Source organism: Rousettus aegyptiacus, unplaced genomic scaffold, assembly GCF_014176215.1.
Source record: "Rousettus aegyptiacus isolate mRouAeg1 unplaced genomic scaffold, mRouAeg1.p scaffold_m13_p_4, whole genome shotgun sequence".
In the NCBI taxonomy this organism is placed as follows: domain Eukaryota; kingdom Metazoa; phylum Chordata; class Mammalia; order Chiroptera; family Pteropodidae; genus Rousettus; species Rousettus aegyptiacus.
In genome coordinates this window covers 11349598-11377579 of record NW_023416307.1, presented here as the reverse complement: position 1 = coordinate 11377579, position 27982 = coordinate 11349598, and the positions used below count along the sequence as shown (strand labels likewise).

Sequence of the window (27982 nt, the reverse complement as noted above, 5' to 3'; positions counted from 1 at the left end):
ATTAAATGATAGTATTTTAAATATATTAGATTAAGTAAAAGACGTTATTAAAATTAAATTCTCCAGTTTCTTTTCAGAAAGTGTAAAAGTACTTACATGGTTCACATTGTACTCCTATTAGACTGCTCTAAACTAAACACAAGAGGTTCTATAACACCCATTTACGGACCACAAAGTCCATTCCAAAAGCTATGAAAAAAAAAAAAAAAAAAAAGCAAATAGTTCCATTTGGCTAATATTTCTTGAAGACCAATATGCAAGCCCTACCTAGTATGCAGCTGTAACTTAGGATCTAGCACATAAAAAGAAATATGACTATAATTAATTGGAAGAAGAATCACAGTATGAATGAGTGTCTTAAGAAGAATACAAAGGAAAAGCAAGGTAGTCTGACAAAGCAAAGTACTGCAAGGGGTAATTATAAAGAATGGTATCTTTTGGGGTGAACACTAAAAAGCATATAGGATTTTACGGGTTATATAAGATGCAGCACTTTAGAATTGCAAAATATCTTTGTGGTACAGTAACATCACTTAATAACAAAGGAAAAACATTTCAGAAGGGACAGGATGGTAAGAACAAAAGTCCAGCAAAAGAGAAGGCCGAGGGGTTTGGGAATACCAGAGATAAAAATCCTCTGTCCTTCACTTTTTCATCCTTTTTAGTGAAAATACTCTGTATGACACTATGAAGGATACATGTCATTATACATTTGTTCAAACCCTAGAATTGGCAACACCAAGACTGAACCATATGTAACTGTGGACTTTGGGTGATAACAGTGTGTCACTGTAGGTTCATCAATTGTAACAAATGTAACACAGAGATGGGGGTGTGGATAATGGGGGAGGCTGTGCATGTATGCGTAGAGGTAAGAGGAACTGGAAAATCTCTGTACCTCATCTTCAGTTTTACTGTGAACCTAAAACTGCATTAAAAAAAAGTCTTAAGTAAATTTTTAAAATACAAGAAAGGTTAAGGAAGTAACCCAGAGTTCAGATGCAACATGACCATAAAAGGAAAGATACGAAACAAAGGGATGAAAGAAGGTACCGGGAGATGGTGAGATGCAGGAAAAACAACTGATTAATTTATTCAACAAACATGTACCGAGCGACTAACTACTACGCAATGCCAGGTGCCGCGAGGCAGACATGCAGAGTATTACAGTGAGGGCGTGAGAGGTCACCTGCAGAACATGAAGGGGAATGACGCTGAGAACCACAGGAGATGTAACTGCATTGCATCAACTGCTTTCTGAAAGGTGACAGGTCATCAAATAGAGATAATTAGGTACATCTAGAAACATTAAGATCCCGGCTGATGTTACAGGATGAATAAGAAATAGAATTAACTGGGAGAGTTACATGACTTGATATATCAACCTTAGAAAACTCAGAAGCAATTAAAAAGTTTAGAACTTAATTTTTCTCAGATATGACATACAAACATATGTTTAGAAAATAGGAAAGGTATCAAGTCCAGGATATTTGAATAAACATGTAAAAATGGTTATCTATTGATAAACCAAGTCCATATTGGTTAGAAATGACAAAAAAAAAGGATACTGAACTAAAAGCCTTGTTTAGGGAGGTGATTATGAGGAAAGGGTAAAATTCAGTAGGATCCAGTGAGTGTTTCAGGTTTAAGATCAGAAAGATCATGGTCAGAGAGAAATGTCAAAGCTCGAAACCCTAAGGGATGACAAAGTCTAAGTGACGACTGTGTGGTACACAGCAGAAATGGAGTATAAATGAAAGTGACTAGGAGAGAGCCAGCTAGCATTTCAACTGGATATCAACTCGGACGGTGATGTAACTAAAGACAGAAATAGGTAGTGTGACTACATGACCTAGTTTGTCTGGGTCCTTTAGTTTATAACTATAGTCCCAGTATCAAATCTGGTTTGGATAACAAATTGTCTAGCTGCATTAATAGTAGGTAACAGAGTAAATTAAAAGAAAAAAAAAAGTATTAAAGAAGAAAATACTAGTGTCCTATATAGTTTGGTGATTTTAACAGAGGACAGACAGTGGTATAAACAAAGACAGATATCGAAGAAGGTATAGTTATTGAATGACAGTAATAAATAAGTGAGGAACCCAGGGCTAGAACCGGAAGCCCTGTGGATCTCTTTCCAGGGCTGGTAAGAAGGGGTGTGGAGAAAGAAAGGGCCTCTGAGAGGGTTTCATAAGACTTGATGCTAGTAATTGCTTTCACAATTAGCTCAGTAAGTCGGGAGGGGTGTAGGAGGAAAAGATCAACACATGTTGAAATCTATTCCTAATAAAAGTTTCACAAGACATAAAAAAATTAAAAAATGAAATTAAATTAGAAAGAAGGCCTGGAAAAAGCTTGTCACTCTTAGGATAAAGTGAAAAGACCCACTTTTAGTTAGAGAAGTCCCTTGTATATGAATGGTCGCTGGCTTTGACTCTGGGCTATACACATACACAACTAGCTCTGTGCATTTTTAATAGCAGCCATGGAGCTTCCCTGGTTTACTCATCACTACTTGGGTGGTTCATTAAGTACAAAGCCAGTTCAGTAATGGGGAGTGATAAAGTATCCAGCAGACTCTAAACGAAGAAAACGGCTGTCCAGCTTCAAATTTCCCTTTGTAATACCGGCTGCACTGACATCACGCAGTAAAAGCCCTGGTGACAAGAATTTGTTCGAGAAGTCACTGAAACTTTCAAATCTAGATATGACTGAGGAAGAATTTCAAAAAGCTATAAAAACAAGTAGAACTAGGCAACTCCAACTTTTAGACAAAGAGGCAATGAAACCCAAACCAATGGACTTTTCTGCACTTGACACATGGAACTCAGGTGAGGGGACCAGCCATGCCCCAGAACACAGCCACTTAATTCTACGAGGAAAAGCTCAGACGCTTTCCTACTGGTAAATCCTGTTCTGTTTCTGGCGCTGGGAGAAGTAGAATTTAAACCATTTAACTTTCAAACTTTTATAAATATAAAGAAATAGTAGTGTAAGCATAGAGTTGACTCTTCCTTCTCTCTTTTTGTTCTTTTTAATTTATTTCTTTGTTTAAGTTTAGCTTCTTTTTCCAAGCCTACTAAAGAACACAAAAGAGCTTCATTAACAAAAACAGTCATGATAAAACTGGGCAATAGCCACTAAAGAGAAGTCCAGCATTACCAAGTGATAAGAAATGGCAGGAAACGAGGGCTCCTCAGTGTGCCTAGATCCTTATATATTTGTAAAACATATTTGTGTTTTTGTAAAATTATTTTTTAAATTCTACAAAATAAGAGTATAAAAAAATCTGTTTGGAAATCTGTAACACTGAGGAACATCTGAGAAAATACTGAAGGAAAAAGAGACGTGATATCATCATCCCCACCTTTGGGGCTGACTGGGCATGACACTGGTGACTGAATCAGATGGCCTTTCTAACCCAGACACTCTGGGTTCATCACTTTATAACACGAATGCAGACGTCTGCCTTATAATAAAAAATAAGGCTTTATAAGTTATGGAATTATAATCCCAGAGAAAAAGAGGTGAAAAGATATTTCTTAACAATAATGAAATCGAAGACCGTTAAAGAACTTTATCGAACATTTATAGATGCCTCTGACTTCATTCCAAAGGAAAAGGGATAAAAGGCAAACAAACAAACTGACGAAACAAACAAACGAAAAGAAAACCAAACCAAACCTTTCTTAAAATTTCAAATTTAGCTGATTAATGAAATAATCCTCAAACACTGTTTTAAAATATTTCTAAATTATAGATCAAAATAAAATGCCATGTCGCTCACTCAGCTTTCAATTCTCTGTAGAGTTACCATTGATCTACTATAATATCAGTGGAATTTTAATCCCAACTCTTGAGATTAAAATAAAATAGTTACCATTAACTTAGTGATGGTAAATTAATTATATTAAGATTAAACAGTAGGCCATAACCATAACGGGACCGCATGGTTATATTTTCTTCCATAATAGCAAACTTTGGTGGGATGGGCAGAGGTCTGTTTAATGGGAAACAGAAAGATACATTCATAGAAGAAATAAAACTACATGCTCAATGTTTCAGCACCGGTGGGAGCCTAACACAAAGGTCGCCTTACCTCCCGTCTGCGTAGTCTGTATCTGCTCCACCCCACCAGACGTCTGAGTCATCCTCTTCAGCATCAGCTGAATCAATGTTGTCACTTTCCTCGGCCAGCGGGCAACATACGAACTCCACCCCACGGAACTTGTCGATCCCGCAGGGCAGCAACATGCCGTAGTCGTGCAAGTTGGTACTCTTCTCACTACAGGTCTAGAAACGGGAAGGAGAAAATGGTGAGCGTGGTAGTGCAGATGTGCTTCTTTGTAAGAAAATCTCAGACGTAATAATCAACACGCAGACCCAATACGTCAAGAACCAGTTTTACAACAGATAGGATCATTTGCACCTTGAGCGGAATTTACAACAGTTTCTTTAGCACGAGCTACTTTGGTATACTTATTTTTTAACTGTATCATTTATTTAATAAGGATGTGTTGTTCTACTATAGAAATTAGGAAAAACAATAGGAATGGAAACTAATTGGGAAATAAGATGTAGAGGAAGTCTGAACAGAGAATCTTTGCTTGCTGGCTTCATCAGTGTGTCAGAAAGCAATGACGTTTCCACGCATACCCCCAACTCACTTCCGCCTCCATTATAACTGAAAGTTCCTCTTTCTTAGACCTAACTTATTCTAGAAATTCTAACTCTTGGCTCACTTCCAGAATAACAATTCTAGGAAGAGAAGAAATTATTCTCTGCTATAAACCTGAAAATATAGTCATTAGAGATTTCTCCTTTAATATATTTTTGCTTTGCTGAGATTTGCTAAATTTGCACAAATCTAGATTAGCATGAAGCTTTGAAAGCATTTACTGGTGACAGAGGAAACATTAATAATTCAACACATGCACATAAACAATGAAAATATCAGAGTGTATTTTGATCTCATAGGAATTACAGTCATTCTGTTTCTTAGCAACAAAAATTTATTTTTTGAAAACTCAAGAAGCAATAAAAAATAAGGTTATCAGATGGGTAGCTGGGCTTTAAAACTGTCTGGTTTGTTTTAAGATCGATAAGCTCTTAAACCTCCCAAACATATTTTGATATAAAGAAAATTTTGTTTTACAGTAAATTATTAACACTATTTTATAAAAGGCAAAATTAATGCTAAATCTTAAGTGGCATTTTTTGCCAAACAGCTTTAAGGCTATGATACAAATGTTAAACTGAGTTCAATCAGGGTTTTTTCAACCTCAAAACTATTGACATTTTGGGCCAGATAATTCTTGGGGAGAACGGGAGGAGAGGCTGTCCTGTTTACTGAAGAACGTTCAGCAGACTCTCTGGCCTCTAGCCACCAAGCGCCAATAGCACCACCCCTTCCAACTGTGACAACCAAAAATGTCTCCAGACATTGGCACGTGTTCCTCAGGAAGGATGGAGAGCAAAAGTGACCCCATTTGAGAACCACTGTGCTAGATAAAGGAGCCTAATTCTAGAAGACTGATCTCACCACACAAAAACTATACTTATATAGACTTACCAGAAAAACTTCATAATACATTAAAAGGACAAAGAAATTTTGAAGATGGTAATATCAAACAGTGACATTTTATGCTAACTGTCTTAATATCTGTGATCAGCTTTGCCAAAAGCAGGGAGGGGTTAGCAAAGGCTAGGATTAATACTCACCCACTACGGAAAAACGAAGATAAGATGGTCCGCTTAACACAAAGTTAGATAGCCTAACTTGGAAACTAAATACTAACTGTAGCTTTCATGCTGGTATTGGACAAGTTACTCCCTGTTCTACTACTGCATTTCCCAACAGATAGTAGGGAAAAGGTTAAATTATTAAAACTTTGCATTGACAAAGAAAACAATAGGTAAATAAAAAATAATTTGAAGAAAAGGTAGATTTTAAAGTTTAGAGAGTGTAAGATTATAGTTTCTAATTTAGAAAACATGGCATAGAAATATAATAAATCTAACTCAATAGACCATATTTTTGACTTCTTAAAAATAATTGTGAACAGTTTTTTTTTTTAAATAATAGAAAAAAACTTAATCGACACAGTTGTTGCCTCGAAATACCCTCTAAAATGTCATTAACCACGTTCCCAGGATATCTTTGCTCTAAGACATAACGGATGGGCTGCTACCTCTTTGGCGACGGTGTGCCAGTGTAGGTGGGTTTCACAAACATCCATCCTCTCCTGGTGTAAGAATTTGCACTTGTCGGGGACGAGGAGGGCATCGCTCACAAACTCGCCAACTGCAAGGAAGAAACCGCTTCGTGTCATTAGGTCTGCATCACAGAGGCCATTTCACAGGGATCGTATCAAGGCAGGATGGGCTAACAGGACACAGAGAAGTTAATCAGCTTTCTGGGTAACGAAACGATCAAGCCCCAGGAAGACCGGTACCTTTGGAATGCCGAGTTCTATGTCCTTAAGCAGCCCAGTTTTTCTGCCATGCCAACCTTGATAATTAAAATACTTCCTACATGTTTTAAGTAAAATCTTTAATGAATAGGAATCTCTGACTGTGAAGTTAATTACTCAGAGAGCTGCAGCAAAGGTGAAAAATACAGACTAACAATACCTAAGAAATCATCTGAGCACAACCAATATAACTATTGACCTCCACTCTTTCTCAGACACTTTAATAGGTTTATAAACTAATAGAAATTAAGCATTTTTCTACTCCCTAAACAAACAAAATCTACATATGCACATATGTGTTAGACATGTATACATGTAACACACACACACACACCTGTAATTTAATTCAATTATGAAAACCACTCCTTAGACTTTTATTTTTAAAGAAAACATACATCACACAAATTATTTCTAGCATCGCTGGTATTACAGATACAAAGATATTATATGAAGTCCTATAAGAACTCACATTCTTATGAGAGTGAAAGTTGAATGAATACAATATGATACATAAGCTGTGAGCCTAATTTTTGTCTTGTTCATTAGAGTATCCCTAGCTTTTAGCCTAGATTCTGCACATAGTAGGCAATAAATATCTTGCATGAAGAGGCTCCATGCTATAACAGAAATGAAGAAGGTGCTGGGCCGACAGAGTGAACGAAATCTGCTTGGGTGCACTGGGAATGACCTCAAAGTAGAAAAGACATTAGAGATGAGTCTAAATGGATGAGTACGCCATGCAGGAAGTCACGCAAGTTCCAAGATGTAAGGTAACATTCTACAAACGATCCCTGGCCCTGTTCTAGCAAACACGACCATGATGGATGGACAGATGGACAGATGGACGGATGGATGGATGGACGGCAGGCAGATGTACTTCAAAATGAGGGAAGCTCCCGTGCAAAGAGAGAATAAAGAATGGGCAAAGCATATCTGTTGAAGAGGCACAAGTCCACTGTGGCTAGAGCACAAGACAAGTGGATAAGGGAGTCTAGAAGTAAATGAAACGAGAAATATGCTGGACTCCACTCTTAGAGTCTAAGGTTTTGGATACCATTTTGGAGGCAAGATTGGTCAACAGATATTTTAAACAGGAACTACATGTTCAAATTTGCCTTTCAGAGAAACGTTTCAGTGAACTGAAGGATAGTCACACAGTGAGACCACGAAAGCTGGGCAACCTCTGAGTTGGGCACTGCAATCCTTCAGGCACGATATGCCAAGATCAGATTCCAACCAATGACTCTAAGTAAGAGAAAAATACAAGTTGTCCACACAACAGCAAAGACAGGAATTTTTTTCTTTCATAATATGCTACATGAAGTTTTCTGAAATGCAACATGAAAAGTGATAAAGGGCCTAAGAAGGGGGAAAGTAAAAAAACTCTTTTTATTCCCTTTACATAATGGAGCTCTTTAAAACTCTCTATAAAGGCATTTAAGCTTTAATCTGTTTTTAGTTCAAACATGCAAGATGGCTCATCATTTTTAAGTATTTACTCTAATAAATAATATTTAGATAAAAATCTAAGCAAATCATAGGGGATAAAGAGCCTCTTATCTTGTCATTCCTTAAATCTTTAACACAACTGATGATGCTCACAGTGCTGTATTGTGAGTTACAGAAAATGCATCACTGCATCTCAGCTCCACAATGACGGTGTGATGAGTCTCTTATGATATAAAACTCACTTGCCAGGTGAGAAATGCCTGCCAAGAAATGTGTCTAAGGTGACCCAACCTCAGGAGACTATGACCAAATGACCCAGAGAAAAACATTAAGATGTAAATTTTTCGGAAATACATAATAAAATAATGCAATAAAATAATACGTAATAAAAAATGTCGCTATTTTTTAAAAATTTTACATAGAATACTATAAAACAATAACAAAAAAACCTAAAATCCAGGCGAGCTAGAGAATGAAAAATAAAAAATAATCTCATCCAAAACCAACATACCTTCCCCAAGTAAACTCTTCATGGCTTCTCAGGACAAGCAATCAACTGAAGTTATTAGCAAGAACACATGATATCTGAAGCATCCCAACTTCCAAGGCCACAGGAGGCCAGACGTGACCAATGGCCTAAAGACGCCTGCCTCATTTCGCAGTACTGCTCAGTCAAACTGTATCGCCATATTTACAAATGTTGAAAATACTAAGTGATGTTTTTCTATTTTACAAGAAATGACTAGGAAGATTACATGCCTGGCCCAAGGCTATTTGAATCAGTTCCTGAGACTACCCAGAGCAGATATAGAATATTCTCAACTTTGGCCTGAAAGAGTTCTTGAGGCAAAAATGGGTATTAGCTGCCAAACAACAATGTGGCATGTTTTACTGGCCTTTAGGCCAATCTGCTGAGGACTAGATTTTAATGCAAAGCTAAAGTCACTGAAAGACGGTTATCTCTGTAAAATCTAATATTCCACAAAAGAACATGTACTGCATTAATTTCTGTAAGGATATCTGAATATTGTTTAATTTGCATAATGACATTTCATTTTGTATTGTAAAGATGCTCTTACTTTTCTAATATTGCAGATAGCCAAGAAACATATGCCCCAGCAAATGAGACTGCTTTTATAAAGAATTAATACTTTGTTAAGTATTTTTTTTTATTAATAAGCCCTCAGGACTAATGGCAGAAGAGAAAACTCATTGTACTCTAACATTAAAATAAAATTTAACAATGACTCTCTGGTTTTTACAGCCTTGCTTATATTACTTTCAAAATTGATTAAACACATTAGAATGTTACACTTAAGAAATTTTAAGCTATTAAACCACAAAAATCTGTTAAAAATGTTTAATAAAGAATTAGAGGAGTGGTAAACGTATAATGAACCCTTTCTCACAAATTGGCTTAGCTTCACATGGTTTATGTTTTCTCTTTAATTCTAAAAGAATTTTCCTTAAAAATCTATGACACAATAGGGACTATATGGAAACACTCTGTACTTTCCACTCAATTGGGCTGTGAACCTGAATTTGCCCTAAAAATAGTTTTTTAATTAAAAAAAAAATCTGACTGTATGTACCTGGAGTTTCCATATGGAACCGTGTGGACTTTTATTTATTTATTTTTTTTAAATCTTCTGTTTATTTGGTTTGATCCTTCAAGTAATGAAAATTCTCAAAAAAAATTCAAGGGAAAGAAACCAAAATAACAAGTATCATAATGAGAAATCATGTTCCTGTTTATGCCAAACTTTAGAAAATCTGGTACCATTTAATCCTAATGGACAAATTCATCAATGTACATTGTGCATATTTACTGATAATCATACGACCTGGTTCCTTGTTTTAAAAATTCACAATTTACATTCCTTTTCCTCTCCCTCTTCCTCTCTCTCCCTCTCCTTCCTTCCCTTCCTACTTCCCTTTCTCTCTGAAACTGAAAGAAACTTTTCAAAGCTAGTGAACAAGATCTGGGTTTAGTTTCTTGACTAAAAAGTCTTAGCAAGGCCAACAATCATTCTGAATTAGGCTGGGCCTCTGCAGGCCTCAATCCAATGGCTTTGGTGGTTTTGAGAGGACTGTCTAGCTCAAATTACCTCGGTCTCTGGACTGTCCATACAAAAATGGTAATTCAACTCACTGTCATTTAAACTTTGGTCGAAATGGTTTATTCGGCAATTTCTTTGTGTGTGTGTGTGTGTGTGTGTTAAGTAGTTTCACTTTTACACTGTAACGTAATGTTATAATCTACAATGCAGCTGTTTTGACAATAAAACTAGACTTGTTAGACAGCAAGTCATATAAAACGGCTGAGAATGCGTAGAACAGGAGACATGAGGAACAGCGGCATAGAGCCATGGTGGGTTTCTTTCTCTCGCGTGAAGTCTGTTGCTGAGGCTGGGGCTGCTGCAGATAATCAGTGATGCTCGTGGGAACCAGGCTATTCTTGTCCATCTGTACTGCCATCACTAGAGCAAGTTGACTTTTGTCCTCATGTTTTGCAGCCATGAAATGACCACAGAAACTTAAGACTTCATGTCCAAGTTCCAGGCAGAAAACAGGAGGAACACAGAGAAGGATGAAGCTTTTGTTTGGTTTTAGGCCCTAAGGACACTTTGCTGTTTCACATGGACAGCCTCCCCACTGTCTACATTCTGTATGTCATTACTATGTTATCTGGCCACACTGAGCTGCAAGGGCATCCTCGAAAGTATTTTCAGCTCAACACACTGTCACTGTGAACAAAAAATACGGGACTCTTTCAGAAAGGAAGAAATGGGAATGAATATTTAAAAGGCAAATAGCAGAGTCTCCCACATCGGGAAAATTCAAAGATAGGAACGCATTTTTAAATTTCTTTATGTTGCTTTTTCAAAAGACAGATTGATGCCAGGAGAAAGACAGAAGTAAGAGTATAAAGCCCTACGAGTAAACCCAAAAGGACCATGAATCACGGCACAGGAAGAAGTGAGAGGGGAAAGAGTGTCAGAGGAAAGAGCAAAATTTCTCACAGCTGAGACTGCTAAAATTTTGAGCAGCACTGACTAGATTGATGAAAAATTCCAGATCCACGCATAGGTTCTTTAAAGCACTGAGAGCTCTGACGAAAAAACACTGCTTCTATGATTTCACAAGGATTAAAGTCGTGCTGGCTGGAACTGTCTGAGCTCTTTAGGTTTCTGCCCAAGGTGTATCCTCTCTTCCTTGTCTCTCAAGAGTTAAAGAAAATTCAGGAAAGGGGTGGAAGGGGAGCAGAGGTAAGAATGTTCTAGCAATAGAATTATTGAAAAATAGCAAAGCCTCAGTTTCCTTCATCGTGTTATGCTCTGTGGCCTAGATCTGGCTCTGAAAGATAATATGCCGATAATTCTGATAATTTTGGACTCTGAGCCTGGCAATGCTTTAAATACTTTGTGTGCATCATTTCACACTGTCCTCAGACCACGCACTGGGGCAGCTACAATGATCATGCCTCATAAGAGAAGGATGTGAGACTGAGAAGTTATATAATCAGCCCAGGTCACAAATATAGTAAAAGGAAGAGTTGTTCTAATTAAATGAGTTAATACCCATAAAACACTCGGCTCAGTGCTCATAACAAAGGTGCTCAATAAGTTATTATTATTATCATCTTTTCTCTTGTATTCATTCGTCGACCACCAGTTTCACGCATTATGTGTTTATTAATGTATACTACATATGTGCATAGCAAAATAACTGTAGACAAATGTTTGTTCGGGCAGTTTTACTTCTACTATTTCAGAATCTTATTTCGCAAACATTTTTTCTTGAATTTACTAATTACGCACTAATATTTTGTAACTTCCGCAGGTTAGCAAATAGGCTTGGGAATTTTTCTGGGGAGGATTTGTGCTCAAGAGATGGAAAGAACATTTATGGAAGCAGCCAAAATACTTCTCAACAAATTTTCCATGTAATAAAACAGTCATGGTTCTTGCTTCAGAGAGTGGGTAGTTACTGAGTTTTCTAGGAGGATATGAGGGTGAATGAATTACATGTTGCTTTAAGAAGTGCCTGATTCATCACCAACATTTCACAGTAACTATTACAGGATAATAGTGAAAACTGAAAGACGGCATTCTTAGGATCAGAACTATCTGCCAAAATGGCAGAAACTAAATGGATCAAGATAAGGTAAAGGCAAAAGAAGTGAAAACTAAAAGTTTCACTAAAATCCTCTCTCTAATTCACTAAAGAGAATGGAGCCCAGCCTCAAATATATACATAAATGGCAGGCTGAGGACGAGACATAGCCTTTGACCAAGGCTCTAAATGACACGGGTCTTAAAATAATAAAAATGGTGCAAAGGACATATATAAGAAAAAGACAGGAACAAAATAAACAAATGTCGGCAATTTTGCAGCTTTTAAAAAGCCTTGCATAGGTACGAGTTACTTCTGATACTACTTGCAAGCGTACAGCAATTGAACAATTAAGTAAATGGATGGTGAATGGTGGGAGCCAGCTTCCTCGCCGTGAGAGTGGAAATTCACAGACCAGCAAAGAGAGGAGGGAGAATGATCCATGCGGTAACACATGCGAGTCGGAGACATCAAGATGAGCTCATATTTGGCTTAATATAGATACAGATAATTAGCTATAGAAATATTTATAGTTATGTATAAAACAAGCGTGAGCATACACAAATATAATGCCTCATGCTGTCAGCTGAGGGCAAAGACATTCTAGTAGAAATGAGCACACCTGGCATCCAGATCTTAGTTTTTAATATTATTTTCCAATAAAAAAAACCCAGGGCTCCTTGGAGAAACAGTCAATTCTAGGACTAGGGCAGAAAATATGCAAGATGAGTCTGGAGCATCTTGTTGAGGGAAAAAACAAGGTACGTCAAAGAAACACAATGACCAAAGCTAGAATAATTTGGGCAATAATGTACATAGAGTGGTACTGAATTGTAACTCAAAGCATAAAACAAATACCCATGAATCCAAACGACTGAGCAAGTAAATAAATAAACGGTGGAAAAGAGACAAATCTCCTGTGTGGAAGAATTCTACATAATTTACACAGATACACTGCCTTTGAGGAGGTGATGCTTAATTGTCTACTCCTTCACTATGGGCTATGCAGAGTGACTTCCTTCCAGAGAGTACAGTAGGGAATGGGGTAAAAAGTATAACAGTGGAGAAACCTGAGGAACACTACCCAGGCCGGGTGATCAAGGTCAACATCAACAGTGCCATATCGCACTGCTAAAATGTGCCTTTGATATGACAGGATGAAGAGGGCGCTTAATGTCCATGAGAAACTCGGGGCGGGGAGGGGGAGGAGGTGCGTGTGAACTCTGGACTGGCCTCTCGGATTGTCTGTAAATCTAAAACTTAAAAAAAGTAAAGTCTATGTAAAAAAAAAAAAAATGCTGAAGCCTCCCAAATAAAATTTCATGTAATAGGAACATAACTGCTTCCATTTCCACATTCTGGACTTAAAGAATGTACTGTAGCTGAAAAGAACTAGGGTTAGATAGATCTTACCAACTCGGGCTTCTCTTCTCTATACCATCTTACAATAGCTAGTCAAGGCTTGGTTTTAGGTGTTCTTGGCAAATCTCTAACTCCATAATTTGTGTGACGTGTGGCATTTAAATTCTTCTAAAAATAATCATGCATACATTGATAGTAAGAGAAATTCCTTGCTAAGTTTAACACTGTCTTAAGAAATGGAAACATTCAATTCCCTTTTACATATGAGGTGTCACCTCAGGGCTGCCTGATACGGTGTATGCATGGCTAAGAACAAAACCGGGCGGACTCTGTCATAATGCTCACGACACCCGAGTACACTGTTACAGTGCCCCACAACTTCAGAAATCAAGGCTTCCTCAACAACCAAGACAACATTAGTTCAGTTCTAGGTGCTGTTCCTGTTGCATTTTTTTTTGCTGCATTACTATTCAGAGTCTTGATTTTATCAATAATGGGCGTTTTTTGCTGCTCATATTTGTAATAATTCCAACATCAGTTAAAAGCTGTAATTACGAAAAGAATGGTTGTTATATCTTTCCTGGTCAGGCGGTTCGCAAACTCTAATGTGCTTTGGCATCGCCTGGGATGCTGGATCAGCTTGCAGACCCCTCCTCCCTCCAGCCCCGGCCCCTGGACCTGAGGGATGCGTGCTGGGATGCGCCTGAAAACAGACCTCTCAAGGGGACTCTGATTCAGGTGGCTCACGGACCGCACTTTGAGAAATGATGCTTAGAGCAGGGCTTCGCAAGCTTTAACGGGCACCTGGATCACCTGGGGATCTTATTAAAACGCAGTCTCTGATTGAACACGCCTGCACGGTGGGACCGATTCTGCCCTCCTAACAAGCTCCCAAGCGAGTCCTTTCGGGTAGCAAGGGCCTACTTAAGATAATCCATTATCGCTAATCTTACGAAGATTTTATTTTTTTAAGTTACGGGTTCTTGCATTATGAAACACTTTTTAGGTGGCTTATCTTTTTCTTTTGTGGTAAAATACACATAAATTTACCATCTTACCCATTTTTAAGTGTGCAGTTCCGTAGTATTAAATACATTCACATGTGCCACCATTCTCTTTTCATTCTGCAAAACTCTAAACCCGTGAAACAACTCCCCATTCCCCTCTCCTCCAACGCCCTGGCAACCAGCATTCTGCTCTGCGTCTTTATGAATTTGACTAATCTAGGTACTTCGCATGGTTTGTCCTTTTTAAAAATTAAAATCAAATCTTTCGTGCCCTCCATCCGTAAACCTAGGCCCTGTCCCACAGGTTTATCCCTTTGGCACCACCTTAAGGACTGAATGCCCTTCACACGTTCATAAGAGCCAAGTTGTTCCTGTTTTGTCTTCTGTTTCTTAAATCATAGAAGATGCAAAATGGGTAGAAAGAACTCTACGTGTGACGCCAGAGGAGAGAAAACAATGACCGAAAACGTGGTGTTTTCCATACATGAAAAGGTGCGGCTAACAACAGCTCCTGGCCACAGAGATTCATATAGGATGGGGACAAGAATAAATATTAAAGCCTAACACAACATGGTTTGATTTTAAGAGATCATCTCTTATTGCTGAAGGCCACTCTGTGCCCAATTCCATGAAGGGTACAAAGAACTGAGACAGAGTCCCGCGCCGGAAGGGCACGGAGCACAGTCCAGTGGAAATATAACGCAGGCCACAAAGGTAGTTGTAAATTTCTCGTAGCCACATTAAAATCGTGAAAAGAAATGGGTAAAATTAATTTTAGTGATATACTTTATTTAACCCAGTATATCCTAAAAATTTTATCATTTCAACATACAATCAATGTAAAAAATCGTTGCTACGATTGTCTACATTCTTCTCTTTCCCCCCTCAGACTAACTCTTCGATACCTGGAGTGTAGTTTACACTTACAGCACATGACACTTTGGACTAGCTACACTTCAAGGGCTCATGAGGCCAACGAGTGGCCGGCCACCTTTGGGCGGTACTAGCTCAATGTCACATTTCAGAGATTAGGGATATCTTTTAAGGAGTGACGAGTTAAATGTAGACAGGTTGAGGTTATGTGGGAAAATATGAATCCAAAGATGCAGACCTAAACAGAGAAATAAATAGTAAGTTGGAATATGCTGAGAAGATTGTATACACAATTCTACATGCTGTGAGGATACCATACGTTTTAAGCATGGAGAGGAATATCACTAGAATTCAAACAGCCCTTCTTTTCCTCATTTCTCTTTTTGCAGTTCTCATATTAGAATTTGAATTTATAAGTGTGTGGTTAATCAGATGGAGAAATTTAAGGGTTGTCTCCTTTAGACTTAACATTATCTTTAGCCTAGTTCAGTCTTCAATATTCTGAGAGATGAGCTGAAAGGCCGATATTCTCTATTTTGTCTCTTGAAAATACAAGTATCCTCACTGGCTGCCTTCTCCTAATACTTTCCTTGTTTCTGAGTTGTTAAAAAATTTATAACTTGATAGATTTTAAAGATGCAATTAATTAGGGTTATATATGGGGCTTTTCAAAAGCCACATAATTGCTAACAAAATACCAATCAGGCTGATGCATGGTGAGGCAAGAGAACCACTAGTTATTACCAAACCTTAAATTACATGGAGAGGTAAAAATACACAACATGTTTTTTCCATCTACCACAGTCAGAAACCCATGTGCGAGGTAGGCTATAATTAAGGCAGGAGGAGGCACTTCAACAGATAACCTCTGAACAGAGTGTGGACCTCCACTTTTAAGCCCCCGACTGTTCTTTCCAACCCATTACTGTCTGACCTTTCTCCAACAATATTTTGCATCTCTTCTTTCAAGGTCAATAGCAACAAATAAAACACATCGGTCTCTTCTCGGCCTCCAAGTTCACGGTCCCCTCTATCCTAGCACTTTCTCCTTTAAATTCAGTCTGCTCCTCTGGCTTTCCACCAATCAACAGCACTTGTTCTCCCATTCTCTGTCTTAAACTGATTGATCTTTACCTCTCATTGGCTCATCTTTTAATAATTTTGATTATAAATCTGCTCTTACTTTCTCAGTCAGATGTATCACACACAACTAAATGATACAGGGAAGAGGCATGAGGAATACACAGCAAGATTCCTGCTGAGATGACTAATGACTACATCCCTATGCCTTTAAGGCTGCATACCCACCCCCAGAAAGGAAAACGGATTTAATCTGAATTCCTTGGACACTCAGCATCTCTCTCATGCTCTGTCTTTAAGAGGGGACCATGGCTCTGTCTGTGGAGTGTCACTCCTTCTCTAATAAACTTTCCTTTTGTCTTTAACTCTGGCGTGCACTTGAATTCTTTCCAGAGAGAGTAGTCAAGGACTCTCTCAGTGCAGGACCTTAGTCTCCCACTTCGGGGAGTCATCCCGCCCCGGGTCTGAAGGGTTTAACAACCTCCTCTCTTCTCAGTGATGATTTTTCGGCTGATATTTTCATTCCCTTGCTGGACACCTACTGAAGAAAGTATTATGTTTAGCAAATGTACTAGATTAGAATTAACTGCCAACTGACCATCAAAGCCTGGAACTGTACCTAAAGAACAACAAGCCGTTCCTCCTCATTGGATCAAAACCTATCTTATGTGGAAGCGAGGGAAGGAAAGGAACTAACATTCAACATTTCAGGGGAGCCCAAATGGTGGCACTGATAAATCAACGTGGTTGTAAAACCCAGGTCCCCTTTCCCACGATGCTATGCTTCTATTTTCTCAATAAATATTTATCACTCATTCGTGTCCCTATCCCCATAGGCTATATCTCCACTCCACTCCAACTGTCCCTTTATCTGAAGGTGGGCCTCAGAGCATGTCACATGTAGAAATGTTCTGAAATTCTGAACTCCAGTACACTAACTTCCTGAGCGGAAAACTATTCCTCCCCGTTCTCCCTTTTCCTTTTCATCTATTACAACTACTCATCGTCCCTGGACTCTTCGTCACTCACTGAGGTTAGAAGAGGAGGTTTCACTGCCTACATGCCCTTTCCAGTGGCTACCGTATGTACTCGTGATGCCCAGACTGTTGTCCCAGGTAACCTGTCTCCTAATACCGAACTGCCACACTGTGCTCCTTGAGGGCTTCTTAAGTGTCCCTTCTGGATGCTCTTGTGTATAGCCTAGACTTGAAATGTCTACCTTGAGGAGACAATGAGGTTGCCTCCTGATGATCAGAGAGATAAATGCTATTCTGTACTGCAGGGATTTCCAACTCAAAACTTCTCAGGAAAAATTTAAAAATTCATATCCTTTAAAAGATGCAAAACCATTTAGGGCATGAGAGAGAATGAAAAAGAAAAAAATATATATATCACAGCATTTAACAAAAAAAGAAATAATTTTGATATGGTATTTGGAATTTAGTACATCTTTTACTGGTTTCAAAACATTGCTCTAAATTCCTGAGGCTTTGTTAAAACAGAAACAAGGATTAGAATTCTGTTATTGTACCATTAGGGAAGAGTGGCACAACATCTAATAGAATAAAAATATAATAAGTATACACGATTCATCAAGCTTTTCAATATGAAGATATTTTAAAAATTAACCAGCTCCGCTCTGAGTAGTCTTTTGAAAATCACGTGATTTTTTTGATAGGGATGGAGACCAGCTAAAGTAGACTCTGTGCATCCCTCTGCTACCACTCTCCTGCAGACTCAGAGATTACCACTCAGACTGGCAAACACGGCTTAGTTTCATTGTTGTAAATCAATTTACCAGGGGTTATTACTCCTGAGAGAGCTGAAAGAATTAAATTTCTGAACTTCTAAGGAAGAGGATCTGGGGCAGGAAATTACCACATTAAGACTTCCAAAAGGTGTTACCACAAACGATTTAGTAGAAGATTCCCCCTGAAAAATTCTGACCACACTTTTCTCATCCAGTGTCTTATAATGGGTACTAGGTCTGGCCCAATTGAGTGATCTGTTTGCATCTGCTGATACACACAAGTAAAAGCTCAGAAATTACTATAAATCTCCGCAGTAATAAAACAGAAAGCCCACATTATAACAAATAAATAATGGACTTGATAATAAAGGGATATTGGAAATCTGTTCAAGGATAACTCATCCCTAGGAAAATGTAAGGTCCATTAAAAGATATGCACAATTTAAGAATATTGATCAGTGTCTTCCTCAATAAGTATTAAAAACAATTTCTGTATTGACAAAATCTTGTGTCATACAACAGAATGAAAGCACAGCTACTCTTGAACCTAGCAATTTTCTTTTATCACTGCAACTTCAATCATGGATGTAAATGAAAATTTGTGCTCACTTTGCTACTTTCTGCTTGACTGGATTTTTTTAATGAAAACGTCTGTTCCTTTCTGACAGAGCACAAGTGTCATTCAAATTTTACACACCAAGCAAAGAGGGAATGCGTTTGTTGAGATGCAAAATCATTCGAATGTGTCACTACAAGCCGAAGCACATTTATGGACGCTGCAGCTTAAAATCCTCGTAAATAATCAAGCAAAGGTGTCCGAGGAAGGCGTGTTCAGGCTCCAAACGTCTTCGGACTCGTCAGTCCCACCCTCCCATCCTGGCTCTCCTCGTGCAGAAGGCAGTGGATCCCTGCCAAAGCCCATTCCATTACCACCGCATCTTCCAGGTCAACAATCCAAAGTCACTGAAAACGCCATCTTCAGCTGACCTCTCCAGGGAGCAAATATTTTGAAGAGCAAGCATTCCAGGTATGCAGAAGCTAGCCTTTAAATCAAACTAAAATCTTAACTAGTTTTTCAAAAGTTGAGGCCCTATCGTGCATAGAAGACACACACAAAGAAGACAAATCTCTTATTTTAGATGTAACCAATATAAATGAGGAAATTGTATGTGATTAAGGCTTATAATCACAGAGAGGTAATTCTAGAGTAGCTCTCATTCCAAATAATAGAGTTTCTGTCTTTCGTTTAAAATTATAAAGATGACCTAAACGTAGATTAGAGAAAAACTATAGTTAAGGCCTCGGTTGTTTTAACTTGGAAATACTGCAATTTGGGGAAAACGCTGAGGAAAAGACTTTGATTTTTGCTAAGAATATCTGGCTATCAGAATCGTCTAGGAAAAATGTAGGCGATTTGCCATTTTCCAGCCTAAAACAGACTTTCTAATAATGCAATGAGGCTAACAGGCCATGGGATCTCCATTATGTAAGCTGAAGGTGACCCATTTAAAATTTTGATGAAGTGTTGACTCAAGGTCACCCACAAGGAAGGCATGTCTCCCTTCTCTCTCCTGCCATCACACAATAATTCCGGATGTTTCATTTCTGGTTGATATCTAACCTGTCTGGATATCCCAAAGCTTTACCTTTTGAATTCCTATAACAGGGTAGATGGCTATTTACAAAAGTTTTTAGAAAAATGTGCATTTTTAAGACCATAAATGGGAAGCCACCTTTTAGGGCAAAGAGGGATGATGATTTAAAAAGCCAACGTCACAGCAAATAAGTACAAAAGACATCTTTGATAACACTTCTCATGTGCTAATGAACATTCACCGACTATAACAATTAAATGATAGGCAATATGTGTGTTTTCTTGGACTTCTGAGAACTTGCTAAGACCACCTTATCATTCTTTACTCATTTAAGCAGCTGTTTATCTGACATTCCTACATTAGGACAGTTTTCCATGTTTTGCTTTCAGATGATATAATGTGCTTCCTTCCAGGTATAAATCTCTAGCTAGTTATAGATCTCCTCACAGTGTAAAATGCTAATCCCAACCTGGAGATCCCACCTCTCTATCTATCTATATGGCTAGCAAGAATTTTTTACTTTTAAAGTTATTTTAAAGTGCTTTTTAAAATTAAATTTTGAGAGGATTATATTTAATTAAACAAGGGGAAAAATCCATACATAAATACTTCCTAGGGATTTAGGCTTGATTCATTCTATTCTTGCATACTAGTTGTCATTAACTGGCAGAAAAAGCAAAGCAAAACTACAACAAAATCCCTAGATTACGGTGCTATCCCAGAATGAGGTGTTATTTCTGCATCAACAGGAAGGTTTCTACATTAAGCTCATTCAAATCTAATTAATTCTTATGCATGGATATCTGGAAATCAAGGGTCCAGGAGACCTTAATAAGACCTGAAAACAATCTTACCATTTGCCTAAAACAAATTCTTATACCAAATGGTACAACAAACCAACAGAGAAAAATGGAACAAGCGGGTCCCATGCTCATATACTCTTTGTTTAACGAAGGAAACCCAAATTTACCACTTTAATTTATAAGGAAACGCAGACATCTTAGATGAAATGTCCAGTGAGCTAAGAGCAAATACTGCACGCTATTAGCAGTACTCTGTACGTCCTTGCCCTGCAGAGACAAGGCTGATTATCAACACGCTAGGAGTCAAGTCTCATGACCGGTAAACGCTTGGAAGCCTGACGTGGATATAATGACTCGGGAATCATCAAGCCAGGATTTGGGGAAACCATTGCAGCGATAGGGTTTCCTAGTCAGTAAGTGTATTGTGGGAAAGTGAACAACCCAGGAGGACTCCTATAAAACACCAATATTGAGGATTTCTTGAGTGGGTTGCAGAAAAATGGGCCATGGAAAGAGAATGAGAGTCAGTGGACAGAAAACCAGAAGCAGCAGCATAATTACGGTTTGGGGAGAAGGCGTGATCAACACGTGGCTACCACTGAGAGGTTAAGAAGGGCGGAAAAGTGTCCAATGGATATGTCAACATTAAAGGCAGCAAAGAGCTTCTTCACTGGAGCTGAAGGGATGGATGCCCGCTAGCAGCTGACTGTGCGGAGAGCTGGAGGTGAGAGAGAGGAAATAGGCCTGACTGACTGCCATCCGAGAGGCACAGCTGTGAACGGGTAGAGCAACGGTGGGGGTTAAAGATACAGGGTCAAGGGACCGATGTGAGCGTTCAGGGGTCTCTAATGAATAGAGACATATGAGGAGGCTAAAAATCACTGATATATAAAATGAAAACAAAGGGTCTACTGACCAAAGGTCTTTATGAAGTCAAAAATGAGATGCCGTGAGGTCACGGAGCCTGCAGAAGATAACAGGTGCGCTGGTATCTATAATTCTAGACTCAATAAAGAATTCTGCCTAAAAGATTACAATGAGAACAAAAGTGGAATAAGAAAAATAAGCTCAAATTGTTCAAACAGCAAAACATAGAATAATGTCTTGGCATAATGAATGAGCCTATTATGTGCTATGTGCTTGGAGAATACAGAACATCATACGCCTCTGAATGACAATTAAGTCCCAGTTTTCAATAAAGAGGAAAGAGTTATGTGACCTACTCATAGGACCCCTGCAGCCCAGAGCTGATAAAGATATCACACAATAAAGAAGATGGGAGCTTCAGTGACAGCCAAACCTTTAAAAAATAAAGAAAAACAAGATTGTACCGTATTCCGGCAAAGCAGTCAACACTGAAGGGAAAGATGTAGGGGACTCTAGCTGGGTTAACAGTCTTGAAAATACAGGCGACTAATGAGTAAATCAATAGGATGGCCCCCAAATTTACTGACACGAAAAGATTTAAACCTCTAGAAATAGAGTACTTAAAATCTACTCATGAAGAATCTACTGAATACCACATTCATCTCATCATTTAATAAAGGCATTTAAATATGATAGGAATTAATGGTTAGCATACACGAATATTACCCTAACTCTCCAGGTATAACATAGGAATCTGAAATAATCCGTTACTACTATAAATAACATTTAGAAGTTGGTTTCTGTTAAAACAATCCTTTATCATCAGAATAAAAAGCTAAGGATAATAAAACTATCATTAACTAATCTAATCTATGTTTTACCTATTCTATACACAGATGCTTCTGGTATATATCAGCTTAAAAGTAGGCACATTTAGGATAGATTAGACACTACTTCCTAGAGATAAGAGTTTAATGTTCTTTTATCCAGATCCAAAAAAAATTTGGGTTCTTTCCTGATCTAAGATTCCTGTTACCTCTTTCTTGGTCGTTAAATAAAATCTGCCCTTCCTCTGTTGATCAACACCAGCAGAAGTAAGGTAAACGACTTTCGTGGTAACCTTAAGTGACCCTTCTAACGGAAGTTAAACTGCTGTTTAACGACCTCTGCCTTTCTAGTATTCAGGCTATCCCTTCTTTTATTTTTTCCTTCCTCTTCACAATATTCCGCTAAGTCCTCAATTCATTCATTCAATATGCACTTATTAAGTACCTACTATGTGCCAAGAGACACTCAAAGTTCAGAGGCTATTTCAGTGAATAAAGCAAAAGTCCCAATTTTCATAGAGCTTACCTTTCAGACTATATATGAGTGTATTTCCAAATTTACAGGCTGCAGAAAAGCCTTCATAGTGTTCGGCACCATTTACTGTTTATTCCCAATATAGCTCTCTAATTATTCTTTCCTCTCGTCTGGCCCTCAGATCCACTAATCGTAAAATTTCTGCCAACCTATCACTCTCTTTGGTGGGGGGGGGGGGGTTGCTATTAAAATTCAAAGATGATGAGGAGCTATATGACCAGGTTACTACCGTTTATGGAAATGTTACTCCAGAGTATAAGCAGTTTTATCTCTAATCCGACTGTACCATCTATTAAAAGAAATGACACAATGAAAGGATTTATCCTGAAGCACAGAATATACACTGTAAAAAGGACTAAGAACGTGAGTGTATATATCTTAAATTTGATTTTAGCGTATTCATGACATGTTCAAGATAAAAAAAAAAAACCCACAATGAATGCTCAGATATTTTTCGAATCGAGTTAATTTAATGTCCTTCCAAATTAAAAAAAAAAAAAAAGTGATTTCGATACTATTCCAAATTTACATAACCATCTTAGTTCCATTCTAATTTTCCAACATTACGTACCAACACTATCGACATAAACTAGTATCCCCTGGAATCCCCATATCTATGTTCTAATTCATATCTTTTCATTTTCTCTATGTTTTAGAATACATATCAGGCTCCTTCAAGAAGCTTCTACCATACACTCCAGCTCACACCACCATCTCCCTAACTCACTATTACAGCAATCCCACATCGCATTTACATGAAAAAGTTCATGCCATCGAGTGCGTTATTAATTAGGATTGAAAATTTAAACTGATTTGTGGTTGGGGGAGAATTTCTGGGGAAGCGGAGTCTGGTTTTAACCACGTTGAGTTTGGGACCTGCCATTAAATTAGTCGAGAAGATCAGCAGTGAACAGTAATCACAACTACAAACCTCTACAGTGTCTAAGAGAGTGAAATTCTGCCTTAAATTCTGTAAAATAGGTATAAAGGTAATTTTGCACATATATATAGTCATGTTATACCCAAGAAAAAGCAAATATCGTCTAAAGTTGGTATATAAGACACAGAAAGCTCAGCTCTGTTAAATCACAGTATAGTTTTATCCAACTCAAAGTCAGACAGCTAAAAAAAGGACACCTCTTTAATATCAACTTGACTTGCAACTTTTAATTTTAAGAGAAATTTTCTAGATTAAAAAAATGCCTGGACACCTTAAATTCAACTTCTTTCCATAGATCTCCTTGACAAATTCCTCTGCAGCGAGAAGAGGTGCTGAGTCACTCGCCATCTCACTTAGGTGTCTATTCTGCTGTATATCCCCATAGTTCTAAACTCTGTGCTTACATAGCTTTTCCTCGATTTTTCCACTTTAGGCCTTCCTGCTACGGGAAGTGAAATTTCACGTGTGACCCCACCTGCTCCTTTCCCTTCTCACTATCTGTCCAGTAGAGTTTTATCACGTGTACAGCATCTGCATCATGGCTGTGCCAATACTGCTCGGGCCTGGGCAGTGACACGTTCTTTATCTTATAGCTTTTAGTCATTTTTTAACATTTGTTTTTTTTCTTTTTCTAAAGTTGATACTTGTCCCATTATAAAATTTGTGTCACTATCTATGCATCCATCAGTACTGTATCTTTCCCAACAGAATTCGAAAACCACTCTAAGTATACGCAAGCCCATCAGGTAATGCATCAGTGACAGTATTTTTCCCTGGAGATCACCCTCCGGGGACCTTCCCCATTCTCCTCCTTTCTGGACTGGCTGCTCTCCAGTCCGCTGCACAGCTGTCACCTTGGGACCTCCCTTCACCATCAGGTTTCAAAGCTAAAGCCTGAGACTCAGTGGCAGGGAAAAAAAAAAAAAAAGACTCCTGAGACATGTCAGCAGCAGGAGCTGAAATTTATCAAGGGAACTGGAAGAGAGGGAAGGTTTAATGAAGCCACTCAGTTACTGCTGTGCTAAAAAAAGAAAGAGAACAGAATTTATCCCTAAACTCTACAGTAAAACAAATACTGAGAGCGTTCTGTGTCGAGTACTAAAATCTGAACATTTCATGACATCCTTTGATACTGAAATAGAAATACAACTTAACTTGTGATTTAGATTCAATGTCATCTTTGTGACATTTTTCGCATTCGTGCTGCTTCTTCTCAGTGCATTTTAGTCAAGTCTTTCATTAAGTATATATATATTATTTTTTGAACTGTATTGAAATACTTGAGAAAAACTATTTTCTCTAATTTCACTTCAGTATTCTTAATATAATTAACTCTTCTCTTCATAATAAACAGTTATACTTTAATAAGTATTATTTGGAGATATTATAAGGATATTTCATACCTAATTCACAATACTGAAAATTTTTAAGTCCACAAAAAAGTGGACTTTTTAACCAAAGAAATATATCAAAAATTTCCTATATTTTATGATGACTTTGTTTATGACTAACATATTTTAAATAGCTTTTAAAATATAGTTCACTAATTAATGTATTGAAAATTGGGGGTTTCATAGCAAGAAATTCCATATTTTTATGTGGGGTTTAAGCCACACTGCTGCCTAAGAACAGTAATAATAGCTACGTGTACCACTCTAAGTTTTTCCCGTACATTTTATATTCTTTGGTTATAATTAGTCATGTGGCATAAAACACAAAACACTAAATTCCAAAAAATCTTGCACAACTTTCATCATATATAAACTGTATATTCTACTATAGTCCTTTAGAAAATTATTTACTAACTAGAATGGTAAACAAAATCAAGACAGGATCTCAAGTGTGCTGTTTTGGAAAATAATATGATGAGTGAGAACTGAGTTCTAAAGACAAAAAGGGAAAACTGTTCCCTTTCTCTGCTCAGGGTAGGAAGTAACGGCAAGAAACACATCGCCCGAAAAAGGGGCTCAGAAGTTGCCAGCGAAAAATGAGAACTTCGATGAAAGTCAATAATTACTTTCCTAATTTCCCACGTACTCAGTTGTGATCATTTACATCAGGAAAAGAGAAAAAAGTCCATGACGATAGACACAGTGTGAGGTTAGCTGGAAATGTTATGGTTCTTCATATGAAATTTATGTTAAATCAGCAAGCTAATGACTTTGAGATTGAATTATACAGATGTAACCAGGAAGCAGCTGTTCACTAGTTGGCGTGAAAAGTCCATGTTTCTGACCATCACAGATCTACTATGACAGTACCAATCGCAAATACTCACTCACAAGGCGAAATTAGAAACGCAAAATGACATTATCCACTGTATTCAGCTAATGTGTTATTAAACCTAAAGGGACTTCTGTCTTTTGTTAATAAAGCAGAAGACAATGTGACCATTCGAAATCTAAGTTATACGTGACTTTTTTTATGCCAGTGTCTGTCTTCTCTGTTTTATATGTGGAAACAATCTAAAGGCAATACATAAGAGAAACTAAACTCAGAATATGCTTTTCAGAGTTCAGTAACAGTAAACACGGAGGTCATAACTCTCTTGTAAGGACAGCCTATAATAATCTCAATTGTTTGGATTTTTATATTCCAGTTTCTCTTGGAGGGAGCCATTATACATATATGACTAGTAGTCCAACTCGAACAGTGCTGGTATTTCATATAAAAATGGCAAAACATGACTAACTAGAGCAGCAGGTGAGTCTTGAGTTTTTATTTACCTTTTTTAAATAATTGAATTAGCTTAAAAAAAAAAGACCTACCCTCGAAAATTCTAGTTGACAAAAAGCAAAGGTACCATGCATAAAAGAGGTATATAATCAATACCAGCCTGAAAATAATTCTTTAGATATAAATTTAAATTAAAAATAGTGACATAATAGTATCTATTATAAATGAAAACAATGATGTTATTTAAAAACTACTACCCTTTCATAACCAATTACCTTATCTTCCTGAAAACAATGAGCTATGTTCCATACATACCCTTTACGGGCCTACCTTCAGGACCCTGCTCACTCTTTGTCTAAATATCTAAAATTCAGACAGTCCATCTCTTCTCCAGTCCTTGAAATCTTGGCTCAAATGCTACTGCCTGCTAAGTCTTCCTTAAATTCCTCAGCTAGAATTCCTCTTTACTCATTCCTAGACTACCAACTCTGAAAGAGATGGGAACACATTTCGCCTATCTTCATGGAGCACATTTACGTAGTCAATAAATACTTACTCGATGAATATATACATTACTGGCCATTTTTGTAGAATTTATTTCTCTATGAATAGTCAATCGAGTGTTTATCAAGATGGAAATTTAGAGAAAAAGTTACTTTAATAGCCTCTTTATTATTAACAAATATAGAAATTAGGTTTTTTATTTGTTGTCAATGACAACAAAAAAACCCCCACATAACAACATATAGGGGTATCTTTAAACTCAGGATCACAAATCAGTATTAAAAATTTTCTCCATATTTTCTATGTAATTGAATGGCACATTTATTTTAGTAAAGCAACTAGAAGATTTATAGCCAATAATTGATTATGAAAAAGAAATGAATGCAAAGGTATCTGCCATGATGTTTATCACAGCATCATTTACAATGAAGGGAACTAAAAGTTTGCCTTTGATTTTTTAAGCTGGGTATTAAGATAAGACAAAGAATCTTTGACCCTTTTCCCTTTCCTGCCTAAGAGACTCAGAGGAAAGTATCTACTCCAGGAATGAAATCTTAGGATGTCCACCTCAGCAGCTTAAATTGAACTGAGAATAGTGGATGGGAAGGTGTCAGACAGGGGCCTGGTTACTAGTCTACACCAAGTCTCACTGTTTCTGAGTTGTCTAGCAAAAGTTTACCTACCAGGAAGGTTCTGTTCCTCTTCGGTTACTTGTGAATTGCCCATTCTCACTTTTGAACTCTCAGACCCCTACCCCCTCTTTTTCTCCTTTGTCCAAAATGACATATACACCCAGGTTTACCTGTCTTTGGAATTTTCATGCTTATGTGAATTTACCATGCGGATGTTATTAAAATTTGATATTCTCTTGTTAATCTGTCTCTGATAATTTGATTATATTAGCCCAGCTAGAAGAACTTAAAAGCTGTGAAGAAAAGTTTTATTATTTTTAGCCCCCACAATAACAACCACCACAACGAAATAAACTAACAACCTAAAATAAGGGATAAACACATTATAGTGTCTAGTTTAATGCTGGTTTGAAAACTGTTTTCCAAAAATATTTCATTTCGTGAATAAAGTATTATAAAAATCTTTAATAAAAAAGTAGGTCACAAAACAGAA

The 27982-nt window shown here is 37.6% G+C and overlaps 1 protein-coding gene across 6 annotated transcripts in view; it reads right to left on the bottom strand.

Moving 5' to 3' along the window:
- Positions 1-27982, bottom strand: part of LOC107498323 (amyloid beta precursor protein) — a 233803-nt gene that overhangs the window by 133625 nt on the left and 72196 nt on the right. For all 6 annotated transcript variants that reach the window (XM_016121315.2, XM_016121317.2, XM_016121311.2 and 3 more), the window contains exons 4-5: positions 6192-6304; positions 4100-4293 (exon numbers count right to left, since the gene is read on the bottom strand). In XM_016121315.2, coding sequence (XP_015976801.1) covers positions 4100-4293; positions 6192-6304 — 307 coding nt within the window. The remainder of the gene's footprint in view (positions 1-4099; positions 4294-6191; positions 6305-27982) is intronic.